General features: G+C 36.9%; 3 protein-coding genes across 4 annotated transcripts in view; 2 read left to right on the top strand and 1 right to left on the bottom strand.

Moving 5' to 3' along the window:
- The window catches only part of LOC137187333 (phospholipase A2 inhibitor and Ly6/PLAUR domain-containing protein-like), a 97,279-nt gene that overhangs the window by 38,420 nt on the left and 42,931 nt on the right, over positions 1–15,928 (top strand). The window lies entirely within an intron of this gene.
- LOC137187332 (urokinase plasminogen activator surface receptor-like) overlaps positions 212–15,928 on the bottom strand; it is a 141,053-nt gene continuing 125,336 nt past the window's right edge. For both annotated transcript variants that reach the window (XM_067596152.1, XM_067596153.1), the window contains one exon: positions 212–5,231. In XM_067596152.1, coding sequence (XP_067452253.1) covers positions 3,261–3,911 — 651 coding nt within the window. In that variant the 5' untranslated portion in view covers positions 3,912–5,231 and the 3' untranslated portion in view covers positions 212–3,260. The remainder of the gene's footprint in view (positions 5,232–15,928) is intronic.
- LOC137187331 (phospholipase A2 inhibitor and Ly6/PLAUR domain-containing protein-like) lies at positions 7,804–14,015 on the top strand. Its single transcript, XM_067596151.1, has 6 exons — positions 7,804–10,257; positions 10,653–10,749; positions 11,572–11,673; positions 11,786–11,950; positions 12,093–12,212; positions 12,345–14,015. The coding sequence occupies exons 2-6, from the start codon at positions 10,698–10,700 to the stop codon at positions 12,557–12,559; spliced, it is 654 nt and encodes a 217-aa protein (XP_067452252.1). The 5' UTR covers positions 7,804–10,257; positions 10,653–10,697; the 3' UTR covers positions 12,560–14,015.

Consider the following 15,928-nt stretch of genomic DNA (forward strand, 5'->3'; position numbering starts at 1 on the left):
CTTGTTTACTTTGACTCTCAGGTTTGCAGGGTCTGGATTCTGGGAAATGGTCTCTCTTATAATGAGGTCATTATCCCGGGTCACATATTTCAAAACTTCCTCTTGTGTTTCCTCTTCCCCAAAAAAGGGGGCTATAAATACTGGAGCAGCAGTGGAAACCAAAGCAGAACTTGTCCTCCCTTCCTGATCCGAGACAAACTGAGCAGTAAGTTGCTGAACACATTGAACTTTTTGTCCACTCTGTATTTGTAATTTCACTGTTTGTGATGTTGAAGATATTAATTGCATGAACATAATTGCATGATTTAATTTTAGAATTATTTTAGTTTTTATTTATTTGTGTGATTGCTGCAAGCGTTTCTGAATACCTCCTACCGTTTGTCTATATTGGTTACCATAACTCTGTAGGCATGGCAAATAATAATAATAATAATAATAATAATAAAAATAATAACACTTTTTATTTGCATTTTATTGCTTTTCAAGATAATCAAAGCTGCTTGATATATATGATTGCATAACTGAAATAACTCTTGAATACATCATCAAATTGCAACCTAATTTGGGAAAGCTGCACAGACAGGGACACTCAACAAGGACTTATAATCCGATGCAATTTCACTCATATGTGTTGCTACAGCAAAAATAACATTGTTGCAGCAGCTTAAATAACAAACAGTCCCTTACTGCTCCTCATCAATTAAAATGTAGGTTAATTGTCTCCTCTGAATATTAATGTTGATTATTATTCTGTTTTATATCATTAAAATAAGTCATTAGATGCCAAATAACAGATTTGATTCAACTGAACGGTTGGAATATCATTATCAGTTTCCCAGGGAGCAAAAAGCCATGTGAATAGAAATGATATGAGTGTTCAACAAATGCAACAGTTTGAAATTTGACATTCAAACTTTAATTAGGTCTCATTATTGATCACGAAACAGCCAATCAGAGAGCGGTAATTTGGTGCTGGTGCCAAGAAGCATTCTTATCAGGAAAAAGTCTGAGGCTACTGGGAAAAAAGCAGAAGGATACGTATCTTTAACTAAGGTATTCAATACAATAGTGGCAGCATTTTTTCTTGTTCTGCGCCATTTTGCTGCTATGATGTGATTGTTGTTGTTTTATGATGCTATCCAGTTGATTAAATAATCAGACCTGCAGCGGTCTGGCAGAGACGGTCAAATAAAATAACCAGTTCAAAGGCCCACAGTAGTTTTGGGGTCTTCCCTCTAGAAATTGATGTTATTTAACTAAAAACTATGCATTTTCATACAATTTTGGACTATTATCATTACAATATGTATTTAAAAAACACACTATGTGCCATGAAAAATAATAATCACAAAATATTGGTAAGACAGACATCTAATGAATGGATTTGAAAAGCTTTCCATCCTCCCATAGCTAGGCTGTAGCCACTAGTCAGCTGTAGGGACAGCTATGGTTGGAATTTTATATCATCATTATCATTATTATCATCATTATCATTATTATTATATCTTACCTACAAACAATTTATTTCATGATATTCATGATCCAACTGATTTATACTATCTGTTAATATTTGATTTTTGTTACAGATTCTTTGTTCCAAAGTTCAGAGCTGCTTTTCTGTTATCAGATCTTCAGGTTAAGATGAATACAGAAAGTTGAGACTGTGAATCAACAGACTTTAAAAACCTTCTGCTGTGAGTTAAATGTTTGTTCTTCTGCTTGGTTTCCTAGTTGAAGCTGCTGATTAATTTCACCTTCACTCATCAGCTTGATTCTGATTATGAAGAACACAGACATCATCCTGTCCTCCTCCTCCTCCTCCTCCTCCTCCTCCTCCCTCTGCTGCTGGTTGAGAGGAGGGGCTGTTTCAGCCAGTAGCTCAGTTAACAGGAATTTGCCAAATTTTAATACACATTACAAATTAAGCTAAACACAAACACGGCAAATAGAGCAGAGGAGAGGACAGAGAAGCTAGCACGACCATAAATGACAGCAAACAGCCTGTTTACCAGAATAAAACGTTGGCATTTTACGTTTCTGCAAAGCACAGATACGTAGCATATTAACATTTCAACAATACGTATCATATCAACATTTCTAAAGTGACATAGTTCACATGACATCTATATGAGCTGACTTTCATATTAGGAGGAGGAGGAGGGGTCGGTGGGTGGTTGGGCAATTTGTTGGAAGAAAGTTGGAAATCAGCAGTGAGCATGGTTTGAGACTACCTCGAAACCAAGCCGGCTTAAACCAGACCTTAACCACAGCGTTGTCACATCATAATATCATCATAATCATTATTCGACTGATAATGGCCAACATTGAAACATAGACATTTAATGTACCCTTGGTTTACAGAAACATACAATGCCAAGGTTTTGTTCTGGTGACTGCGTTGCATCGAAATGCGGCAGAGCCTCAGCAGAGTCTCCCCATCTTTCTACATGGGAGGTGTTCAGGTGCAGTGTTGTGCATTTTCGAAGCGCTCAGAGCCCAATACACAAAATTGACCGTACTTACATGTGTAAAATGGAGGGAAATAGACTTGACAGTGCTGTGAAAAATATAGGAAAACCCTGAAGGCTAATGATAAAATTGAGAAAATGTGCATTCAAAGTGTAGGACTACACTGGCATTAAAAGCAGACACATATAAACTCCCCCCAAGAACACCTTAACAACCCTCTTTCAAAAACATTCCCTGACATTCTCTGAATGCCCCGTTGAGAAACGCTAGTCTAAAGCATAGACTCATAGTACCTGCGGACATAAGTTTGAGATATAGTTTTGAAATAATAATAATATAAAAACTCCCCCTCTCAAACTTCCCTAATGGGGGGTGGTGTCTCTTTCTCAAGCTTGGGTCCTCTACCAGAGGCCTGGGAGTTTGAGGGTTCTGCGCAGTATCTAAGCTGTTCCTTAGACTGCGCTCTTCTGGACAGAGACCTCAGATGTTGTACCTGGAGTCTGCTGGAGCCACTCTCCCAGTTTGTGGGTCACAGCCCCTTGTGTGCCGATTACCAGTGGCACCACTGTTGCCTTTACTCCCCACATCTTTTCTAGCTCCTCTTTCAGCCCTTGGTATTTTTTGAGCTTCTCGTGCTCCTTCTTCTTGATGTTGCTGTCACTTGGGATTGCTACGTCTATCACCACTGCCTTCTTCTGTTGTTTGTCAATCAATACGATGTCCGATTGGTTAGCCATCACCAGTTTGTCAGTCTGGATCTGGAAGTCCCACAGGATCTTGGCTTGGTCATTCTAAACCACCTTAGGAGGTGTCTTCCATTCTGACCTTGGGACTTCCAGCCCATACTCAGTGCAGATGTTCCTGTACACCATGCCAGCCACTTGGTTATGGCGTTCCATGTACGCTGTTCCTGCCTGCATCTTACACCCTGCTATTATGTGCTGAACTGTCTCAGGAGTATCTTTGCACAGCCTGCACCTGGGGTCTTGTCTGGTGTGGTAGATCCCTGCCTCTATTGATCTTGTACTGAGTGCCTGTTCTTGTGCTGCCGTGATTAGTGCTTCTGTGCTGTCTTTCAGTCCAGCCTTTTCCAGCCACTGGTAGGATTTCTTGCTATCAGCCACTTCTATCTGTCGGTGGTACATGCCGTGTGGGGGCTTGTCCCTCCATGATGGTTCCTCCTCCTCCTCCTCTGCATCATCAGGTTTCTGCTGCCTGAGGTATTCACTTAGCAGCTCACCTTTGGGGGCCATCTTCCTAACGTTTTCCTGGATCTTGGTTGTTTTGTCCTGGACGGTGGCTCTGACGCTCATCAGTCCTTGGCCTCCCTCATTTCGCCTAGTGTACAGTCTCAGGGTGCTGGCCCTGTGATGAAACCCTCCATGCATTGTGAGAAGCTTCCTTGTCTCGATCTCAGTGGCCTCATATCTTGTTCTTCCCATTTAGCCGACTTTTCAGGACCTGCCTTACTCTGTGTAGGTATTTGGCTGTGGCGGACTTCCTTGCAGCCTCCTCATAGTTCCCATTTGCCTGCAGGATCCCAAGGTATTTATAGCTGCCCTGAACATCTGCAAAGCTGCCTTCTAGTAGTTCGATGCCCTTAGTTCTGATCATCTTCCCTCTCTTCCATTCAACCACACTTATCTAGTCCGAATGACATTCCGATGTCATTGCTGTAGATCCTGGTGATGTGGATCAGTGAGTCGATGTCTCGCTCATTCCTGGCATACAGCTTGATGTCATCCATGAAGAGGAGGTGACTGATGGTTGTACCACTTTGGAACTGGTACCCATAGCCACTCTTTGAGATGATCTGGCTGAGGGGATTCAGGCCTATGCAGAACAGCAGCAGGGATAGTGCATCACCTTGGCATATGCCGCACTTGATATAACACTTAGTATATAAAACACTAAAAAGACTAATTTGCAACAGGAAATATGTTTAGAAAGAAACTTCATGCTGAAAGATTTCATTTTTCATCAGCATAATGAGGAAACATCTTTTATGGAGCTATCAAGTTAAAAAACATCCACTGTCAACATATTTAATGTGTTTTTCCTACAATATTCAATCATGTCAACTAAAGCATGATTAATATTTTTGTAGTAACATAGTTATAGTTATGTTTAGGGACTCAAAGCACTTTGTTAAGATAAGGGACAGATGATGGTCTTGGTTACATAATAAAAACCATCAACACAGACTTGAAGAACAGGACATGTTTACTTGTTCAATACTGAAACAAAACCACAATCTTTCCCCAAACATCAGTTTTTCTTTATTGGCCACAGAAATGTCCCAGTTAACATCATTTTACATAGTGCCGTTCCATTCTTTAAACATTTTTAGAAAGAGAGATAATGCAGATGTCACCATGACAGAAAACTGTACATCTAAAGGCTGCAGCCATTTAATTTGATGCCTGATTTCTGATATTTAATATATTTGTTAAGAAGAATTTATTGGATTTACTTTGTCTTAAATATCATTCTGTCATAGTGTGTTGTAATTTGGGGTTGTCTCTCATCAGATTAACTTTGCATACTGTATCTGTGTTTATATGACAAACAGGATTCACAGATGGCTGCAACAGTCAAGTCATTCCTTCTAAGTAAAGAGAAAAGTTTCCCTTTTTGACAAAGTCAGACTTATTTCAATACTTTTTACAGATACCGTGTGTGGCCACTGATCCGCAGAGTAGAGTTGCAGGTTTTGAGGACCGAGTTAGTCAGGCTACCAGTCCAACACTCAAGAGCTTCAGCTGCGATTTATGATATAAAAGATGGTGAGTTGAACAATCAGCATGAATCCTGTTTGTCATATTAACACAGATACAGTATGCAAAGTTCTGATTCTGAATCTGATGAGAGCCAAAAGTAAATCTAATAAATTGTTATCAACAGATATATTAAGAATCAGAAATCAGTCATCAAATCTAATGGCTGCAGCATTTAGTTGTAAAGTTTTCTGTCATGGTGACGCGTGCATTATCTCTCTTTCTAATAATGTTGTTTAAAGAATGGAACACTGCTATTTAAAAATGATTTTACATGACATTATTTATTGTGGCCAATGAAATAAGGCTTATGTTTGGCAAGTTCTGTTCTCTGTTCTGCATGCTTGAGTCAATTGGTGATATGAAGCATTAGATTTATTACCTAATTTGATGGGTAACAGTAGTTTTACATTCTAGTTTTTTGATATTTCCATTTTGATAACGACAAGACTGACTGAGTGTATTTGAGTTTGTATTCAACATTTTGAGATACATGTCTTTCTTTCAGCCTCTTTAAATTACATTCTTACATTGCCATGTTGAATTAGTCACTCTGCTACCTGTAATGGTTTATTAAAACAGATAGAGGACTTGGAGGTGGACAGTGGACAATTTTCTGTGTTGAAGACCAAAAGCAGGATTTGGTAAGAAGCTTTGGCTGAGTTGCACATTAGATGCACTGAGGGGAAAAGGGTAGACATATATACTATAGGGAATACTACACCTGGAATTTAATATCTTGCAGCTGTAAAGTTAATACTGAGGGGTTGAAGAGTGGAGAGGACACTAGATAATGACAGGAGTAGAAATGACACAAGCGCAACAGAAACTACCAAAAAATTACATCATATACTTCCTAATATGTTTTTTTAAAAGAAAACAATAATTGCTTTCTGCAAATGTTTACCAGCAATGTTTTTTTTTGTACCACACAGAACCTGTAGGAGGTTAGTGAGTTTGAGAAGTTTAGAGAAAGATTATAGTTTTATTTCAATATTGAAAACATTTTTGAAAGCAAAACCACATAAGCAAGTTCTGTTCTTCAAGTCTGTGTCGGCGTTTATATGATTTAATCAATTTTTGTAACTTGATAACTTGATTCTTGATGGTACTTTAGTGTTTGTCATTTCCTGCAAAACGATGAAAAAATATTGATGACTCATCCTGCACTCGGGGGCGTATACTAATTTTGCATTCAATCAAATGCTTTCTCTAATTCTTATGTCCCTCTTCCATGACTATAAATTCTGCCAGTTACTGACCGGCGTACAGAACCTACGAGCTAGCTGACAGTTATGCAGAACAATGTGATTGAGGTCTAATTCATTCATCTCTCCCTCGTCCTTCTCCTGATCTAACAACATGTGAGGGAGGTGTGTGTGGAGCCAACAATCCTCAGTAGCTCCGTTTCTCTCTGTAGCGTCCTATTGTGCTTAACTTTGTAAGTCCCGCCCACTTTTTTTAACAGTCCATTCAAAAGCAAAGGATTTCATTTAAATCCTTCAGTTTCACTGGAAAATACGTCACAGCACAGAAACTAAAGATGCTCTAACTTCTGTTTCACTGTGACTTCAAGAGTGAGTGAGGTTACCTGTGTTGAAGAGTGTCCAGATGAAAGTGAGAGACAAGATCAGCATGAGTAAATCTGCAGATTACAGTGGAAATAATTTATATAGTGAACCTGTGTTTAAAAAGAGGAAGTTACTGGACACTCTTGAACAACAATGGGACTGTATTCTTTCAAAGCAGCAAAATGAATCCACTTTGAATGATTGATTGATTGAATTGTTTATTTACACCATGTGAGCTTACAAGACACTAGACAAAAATAACCAAGATGGCCACATGACATATCATAATGTACAGTTCCACAGATTCAGAAATACAGCATTTCAGAACATTCAGTTTACATGGAAGAAATGTCTTGTTATGATGGATACAATGTTCTCTGTGGTAGCTGCCAAGCATCTCCTATAAATCTCGCTAAAATAAAAATTTCCATATTAAGAGCCAAATCAACACCTCAACATCGGATAACCAAAACAAATCAGGATTTTTCAATTCTAACTATTCAAACAAACAATTCCTTAAGTCATTGTACAAAGGGAAGTGAAATACAAAATGAAATTCATCCTCGACAACACCAAGATCACAAAAAATACATCAACGTTGAACAAGAAAAGATGCTGCCACTGAACTGAATACAGCTATATAGCTATATAGCTATGAATACATATCCTTTTGCTTTTTTTCCAGTAGCCTCAGACTTTTTCCTGATAAGAATGCTTCTTGTTTGGCACAAAATTACTGCTTTCTGATTGGCTGCTGTTCGTGATCAATAATGACACCTAATTAAAGTTTGAATGTCGAATTCCAAACTGTTGCATTTGTTTAACATTCACATCATTTCTATTCACATGGCTTTTTGCTCTCTAGGAAACTGATGATAATGATATTCCAAATGTCCAGTTGAATCAAATCTGTTATTTGGCCTCTAATGACTTAATTTAATGATATAACACAGAATAATAATCAACATTAATATTCAGAGGAGACAATTAACCTACATTTTAATTGATGAGGGGCAGTAAGGGACTGTCTATTATTTATGAGAGGGAGGGGGTGGCAAAATAGGGGGAGGCACATCAAATATATATTTTTTTAGGTATTTTTTATATTTAGGTATGCAGCAGCTGGAGGAGTGTTTGACTGGCCGTGAAAGAAAATTGTCTGATGAGCCATAAACAATCTGCTGCTGGTGCTCAGTGTAATCTGTGCCAGTGAAAAAGAGCTGAATGTTGATGAAATGCAGCAAGACATGCTCTGTTTACACTGTGAATTTATAGTTTTGATATTTTAGTCGTGTTACAGGTTTAATGTCTTGCTCCAGGACGTGGTTGAACTGCCTCATATTATGCAGCCAAACCTTGTTCAAATATCCAGAACTTTATTTTTAATTTTAGTGGATATCTCAAAGTTTAAAATCAAATCTTGTATAAAATGACACAAAAGACATGCACTGTGGTAGCTCAGTAAAGTCCGACTGAAAATAAATATCATATTTATTGTTACAGCATTTATATCTGTACTGTAAATCAAAGTTCAAAACACATTGTTTTGAACTTTGTAAACTATGTAGAGACACACACAGACATGCAGCCTATTCCACTGTCAAACAGAGATAGATTTTTCTTTTTAGATTGCGTATTTTTTCAAACTAAGGCTGTGGCAATATGTATTAAATGTTAATTGTTAGATATGTCCAACACATCTAGTCTGATCTAATTAATGTCCGCTAGTGAAGCTGGAAGTTGTGCAGCTGTTTGCTATGTTTAATACTTTGGATTTTGTCGAGCAAGTTGTTGAATAGCTCTGGAATTTTAAATTAAAGGCAAACTGTGTGGGATTTTCCTAAAAAACACAGTTTGCCTTTAAGTCATTATTTGTGTTATTTTATCATTTAAGTATCTTGGTGTTTACTTGATCTTTTCTTTTAACTCCTAATGTAGCCTACTCCTATTCTGGGTTGAACATAGATAACGTCAGTGGTTAACATGGTGTTATTATGGGAAAACATCCAATGTATTTAATAAATTATTAATTATTAACCGATGATCAATTGTTAACACGACTGACTATCGATTAAAGAAACTGCTTACTTACATCACAGCTAAGCTTTCCTGTATCAGATAGAGAATTGACAGAGTTGTTCTTAATCTATTAAGATGAAAATTGTTTATATGTTTGGTGTTATATGTGCTGCTTACATAATCTATGAAAAAAATCTATGAAATGTTATTGGTACCAAATCCAGCCCATAAACACACTTGTAGATAAAAACACATGTGAAATACATTTAAATCACAGAGAAGTGGGTCTAAGTGTTAAATCTGACTTCTCAATGTAGTTGGATTGTATCAACTTTGTGGGACAGGATGGAAAAAGCTGATTTCAACAAAACAAAGCTGAATGTGACTAAACTATGTTTATTAAACGAGTCTGAGACAGACTACAGGAAAGACCAGAATGTGCATTTGATCGAAGAAAAATGTATGATTGCTGCAAGCTGCTGCAGCAATGTTATTTTTATTGTAGCGCCACCTATGGGTGAAATTGCATCAGATTATAAGTCCTTGTTGAGTGTCCCTGTCTGTGCAGCTTTCCCAAATTAGGTTGGAATTGGATGATGCATTCAAGTTATTTCAGTTATGCAATCATATATATCAAGCATCTTTGACTATCTTGAAAAGCAATAAAATGCAAATAAAAAGTATTATTATTATTATTATTATTATTATTATTATTATTGACATTATTATTATCATTATTATTATTGACATTATTATTATTACATGCCTACAAAGCTATGGTAACCAATGGAAGGAGGTATTCAAAAACAAACACTTGCAGCAATCACACAGATAAACAAAAACTACAGTTATTTTAAAATTAAATCATGCAATTATGTTTATGCAATTAATATCTTCAACATCACAAACAGTGAAATAACAAATACAGAGTGGACTAAAAGTTCAATGTGTTCAGCAACTCATGTCACAGCTGCTCCTCCTCTTTGGCTCAAAAACACAAGAGGAAGTTTTGTGACCTGGGCTAATGACTTTACAGAGAGACCATTTCCCAGAATCCAGACCCTGCAAACCTGAAAGTGAAAGTAAATAAACTTCCTCCATGCAGAATTTATAATGCCCCACCCCAAAAAAAAAATTGAGAAAAAAATTATGTTGTCAGTATCATGTAGAGAAGTAAAACTGTGCCCTTAGGCTGTGAAAAAACAGTGAAGAGGTTGAGACGTCATTGGTGGAGGTATATGTGAAACAGGTTTATAAGTGTTAGTTTCATTCTGACCAGAGAAGAGAAACAGACGTTTCTTCTGGGACAATTTTCAGTTTAGAGTAACGATTATCTTGGAGACATTTCAAAACAAATTCAAGACATTTTTGTAAGTGTTTCTTTTTCTGCTGATGAACTGGGAGTGTTGAATTTTGACTGGGTGAGTTTTATTAAAATAATTCTCACATTTTATTGATATGACGCTCAAGGCTGATGTTCTTTTTGATGCCTTGAAGGAATTGTTGTTTTATTTTGTTTTGATGTTTCATTATAATAATTTATGATAGTTATTTAATAATGTTATAGTTGCATTTGATTCTGTTCAACTCAATTGCTGATGTGTATCATGTCTTCTCATTTCTGTACTGAAGTGTAGCTGTTATCAGTGTTCATCCAGACATTACTGCAGGTGGAAAAGACGAGGAGTTGATGTCTTGTTGAACTGTGTATTGCAGCTGTTTACAGCAAGAGAGTTCATTAATTTTGCTGCTTTGAAAGTGAAATAATAATCCTGGTATTCAAATGTGTCAAGTAACTTCCTTTTTTTAAACACAGGTTCACTATATAAAATATTTCCTGTAATCTGCAAATTTACTCATCATGATGAAGCTGATCCTGTCTCTCACTCTCATCTGGACACTCTCCAGCACAGGTAACCTCACTCACTCTTAAAACAGCATTTCTGCAGGTACCTGTCATGTCAGGTAGTTTGCTCATGTTTATCATCATCATCATTTATGTTTTGTTTGTTATAGCAACCACAGAAATCTACAGAATAACATAAAATGACTAAAAAGATTAATTTGCAACAGCAAATATGTTTAGAAAGAAACTTCATGCTGCACATAATTCATTTTTTTATCAGCATAATGAAGAAACATCTTTTATGGAGCTATCAAGTTACAAAAAGTTCCCTGTCAACATATTTAATGTGTTTTTCCTACAATATTCACTCATGTCAACTAAAGCATGATTAATATCTTTATAGTAACATACTTATAGTTATGTTTAGGGACTCAAAGCACTTTGTTAAGATAAGGGAAAGATGATTTGATGAAGACTTGAAGAACAGGACATGTTTACTTTTTCAATACTGAAACAAAACCACAATCTTTCCCCAAACATCAGTTTTTCTTTATTGGTCACAGAAATGTCCCAGTTAACATCATTTTACATAGTGCTGTTTCATTCTTTAAACATTTTTAGAAAGAGAGATAATGCAGGCGTCACCATGACAGAAAACTGTACATCTAAAGGCTACAGCCATTTAATTTGATGACTGATTTCTGATATTTTATATATTTGTTAAGAAGAATTTATTGAATTTATTTTGGCTTAAATATCGTTCTGTCATTGTGTGTAATTTGGGGTTGTCTCTCATCAGATTAACTTTGCATACTGTATCTGTGTTAATATGACAAACAGGATTCATGTTGATTGTTCAACTCATACTTATTAATTTCATAAATTGCAGCTGAAGCTGTTGAGTGTTGGGATGGTAAAGGGACTGACATAAAGCAACAGACCTTACGTTCATGTAACTCTACTGGCCTGTGTGCAACTGTTGCCTTACAAGGTATCTGTGCAAAGTATAAAAATAAATCAGATTTTTCCTTAATATCATTCACTTATTCAGTTTTAAATGGAATTTCTGCATTACAGTGTTGGGTCTGTGTTTTACTTTACAGGATATGTAGATAGGACTGTCACTCAGGACACCATCAGGTCGTGTTTGCCATCCTCCATTTTCAGTGAAGGAAAGCACACATTTTCATCCAGTGTTGGTTTAGCAAGTATGGCTGCATCTGTTCATTTGTGCAACACAGATCGCTGCAACAGTCAAGTCATTCCTTGTAAGTAAAGAGAAAAGTTTCCCTTTTTAAAGACACAAAATCACATTCACATGTAGTATCAGTCTAATGTTGGTCACAGTGAAGAACAATAAGTCACTTTGTGTCTTGTTCAGTTTCTGTCATGTCTCCTGTTCTGTTTCAGACCCTGATGTTCAGAAGAAAAACAACCTGCAGTGTTTCACCTGTGATGATCCGTTCTCTGCTGTGTGTAACAAGACATTACAGTGTGTGGGAGTGCAGGACCGCTGCTTTAGTTGGACTGGTGAGCCCTCATGATCATTTTGTGCCTCAAAATACATTATTGCTGCCTTCAAAGTGGCCATTTCCTGCTGCTTAAATTAGGAAAAAATCTTTTAAAAAGACTGTGGTCTAACACTGATTTTGTCATCCACAGTGACAGATAAGGATGGCAAAACAGCTCATAACTTTGGATGTGTCTCTGCAAACCTCTGTGAACTTGCTTCTCTCATGGAGCTCCCGCCTGATTTGCCTTTTAAATTCCTCAGTGAATCAAAATGTTGTGGAAGCAGCTTCTGTAACTCAGCCTGGTCTGTCAAACTGAATGTGATGCCTTTGCTGTTTGGAATCATTACTCTTATTGTCTACTAGAACAAAGAGAAACTAACAAAATAGCAAAAGCACATGTGTAGTGTGTGTGAATAAGCCAAATACGTCTATCATCTTCTCATTCATATACACAGTGAGATGTATTCAACATTTTGAATGTTTTAGCTTGATAAATTTTAACCATAACCGCAGCATCCTAGTAAAAAAAAGTTAGCTACTGATAATCCTGCCTGGTTCAGTTACAAATACATCTATTTACATAATGATAACTTTCTTATTAGAGTTATTTCAAGTAACCGAAAACAGTAGTGTTGTTACTTTATATGTAAGTAACAAGTAGATACTTATTTAGAAATAAAAGTACCCATCAAAATATGTGCTTGCAGTGCAGATGAAATCTAATTAGTGAAGACTACCTGAGAAGTGACTAACTTGATGAAAACTCCTAATTCATGAGTCTATTGGTTCAGTTGTTGGTCCATTTCTGTTCTCTGCTGCATCATTTCTTGCTTTGATATCATTTATCAGTGTTATGCTAAAGAGACAGCTGCATCTCTCTTTTAATCACGATAACTCTATGAAGTTAGACACAATCCAAAACTGCCTTAGTGCAATAAAAGAGTCAATGTCTCAAATATTTCTACAACTTAATGATGATAAAACAATTTTTTTTTTCTTGTTCCAGATACTGTTATGCAAAATTACTTAAATTTAGTTGCCTGCCTGCCCAGAATTTTAAATCCAGTGTGATATCCATGTTAAATTTCAGTCCTGCTTTTTCCAGCAAAGGAACATTACAAAGATCAAACCTTTACTTCCGTTTTAAAGGATAAGGCTGATAATTTTCTATATTTTTCTTATTGTCAACAAATCTTATGAGCAGAGCCAAACCAACAATGAATCGATCTACTTACAAGTACTGTGTTTATCCAAAGCCTAATATATCTTATTCTTCTGTGCCATTGACCTCTGTTATTGTCCAAAAGCTATTTAAAAACATGTCAGTGAGCCCCACTGCTGCACTGGGTGACATGTTCCTTTGCCCTGAAGACAATGGTCATGGTAGTTTGTTTGGAAACTGCTCCAAAGACTAATAGCAGAGATCACAGTTTCAGTCTCAGGAGAGTTCCTTGTACAGCAGATGCCACTGCACATGTGGAAACGTGGTTGTGACATGTAGCACAACATCTTGACTTTGTGCTAAAAAGTTATTGTTTACAATGTTGTACAAATGTCAGTTTGTCAATTTCAGAAAGTTACAGAAATTGTTGTACAAAGCTCCCCTAATTCTGATTCTGGCATTTCTGAAGCTATTCAAACATCCGACAAGCAGTTCTGACAGAGTAAAGCAAATGCCACGTATAAACTCATATGCACCTAAATAATAAACTGAAGTAAGCATTTACTGAAAAGAGTGGAACTATTGAATTGTCTGTAATGCCTGCAGTGACTCTTGCCATGTAAAACTGATTTTCTTGATTAAAGTTAAAACTCTGAATCCTGCTCTGTGTGTTTTTACTGAGTGACCTGCCTTCCTACCAAACATACAGTCCTTCAACTCCTCCACAGTTTACAAATATTCAAAGTAAGGCTGAGACTATAAATAAGTGAGGGGATTATTATATACAGTCCAGACCATAAGTATTTGGACAGATATACATTTTTGTTCTTCAGGCTCTGTGCTTCAGCACATTCAATTTGAAATAAAATAATGGATACTACATTAAAGTGCCAAGTCTCAGCTTTAATTTGAAACAGTTAATATCAACACATAGTACTCAAAGTTTAGGCGCTCAAACATAATTGGGCAGATGCATATGAAGTCAAACAAAATCATTGTATTTAATATTTTGTGGAAAATCCTTTGCAGACAATAACTGAAGTCTTGGCCTCATAGACATCAGCAGATGCTTTGCATCTTTCCTGGTGATGCTCTCCCAGGCCTTCACTGCCTTCAGCTCTTGCTTGTTGTGGAGCCTCTCTGCCTTTAGTCTGGTTTTCAGCAGGGTGGAAGGCAGCTCCATCGGATTGAGATCAGGTTACTGACTCAGCCAGTTGAGGATATTCCACCTCATCCCTCTGAAAAGCTCTTTGGTTGCTTTGGCTGTATGTTTAGGATGGTTGTCCTGCTGAATGATGAAATGTGCTCCAATGAGTTTTGATGCATTTGGCTGAATGTGAGCACACAGAATGCTCCTGTATACCTCTGTATTCATTCTGTTGATTCTGTTGGCAGTAAATATAATATAATAAGTGTGCCAGTGCCACTGACAGCCCAACATGCCCAGGCCATAACAAAAGCACCACCATGTTTGACAGATGAGGTGGTAGGCTCATGAGCTGTTCCTTTCTTTCTCCACACTTTATTCTTTTCTTCATCATTGTTATCGTCATCATCATCATCATCATTCTATAGAACTTCGTTCCAGAAGTCTACTGGTTTCTTTTTGTATGTTTTTGCCAACTGCAACCTGTCTGTTTTTGAGGCTTACCAGGTGTTTGCACCTTGTAGTGAATATGGTGAAGGAAACATGTCCGCCCACATCCTGGAGAGCATTCTTGACTTGCTGTGCAGTCATAAAGGGCTTTCTCTTCACCACGCAGATGATTTTCTGGCCATCCACAAGACTTGTGCTCCTCAGTCTACCAGCTCGTCTCTAGGTTTCCTGTGCTCATCTGACTGTTGATTTTGGCAAACCAACTACCTTTGATATCTCTTTGACAGACATTTGCCTTTTTTTCCAGCCTCATAATTATCTTTTTCACTTGCATGCACCTCTTTACCCTTCATATTGACAACTCCACCTCAATCTAAATGGAAACTCTCAAAAATGTTCAATTGTCCAATTACATACTATCTGGACTGTATTTTTACAATTTGTACAATTTACAAGTATTATACATACATTATACATACAATATTTGGCTCAACATTGCCTGGCCACTGTCAATCAAATGTACAAGACAAGTTTTTGACTGTAAATTCTTTTTAATTATTAATATCTATGTTTGTCTGAACTTTGATGGTTGTTTATTAAGTCATAATAATTCATTGTTAGAGTTGTATTTAAAGAATAGCTTCATACCGGGCTGAAAGTGTTTCTGCCTGTCAAGATAAAAGTTTCCAGTCTGCAGTGGTGGAGGAAACAAAGCTTTCTGAAGCACCAAATCAACGTGTTGAAAATGGTTCACTGTTTGGAAGAATTTGTTATGGTCAAACTGGCGACATCTGCTGGACAATTGTTGACATTACATGTGTATGGATTAAATCTGAGACCGTAATGAAACAGTAGTCTAACTGCTTTCATTGTTATTTTGTTGAATAAAGTTTATATTATAAAACTTTTAAACAGTCCACAATTCTGCTTTTAAATACTGTGGCAGACTGAGAAGCACATCTAATATTCAAAA

Source organism: Thunnus thynnus, chromosome 8, assembly GCF_963924715.1.
Source record: "Thunnus thynnus chromosome 8, fThuThy2.1, whole genome shotgun sequence".
NCBI lineage: Eukaryota > Metazoa > Chordata > Actinopteri > Scombriformes > Scombridae > Thunnus > Thunnus thynnus.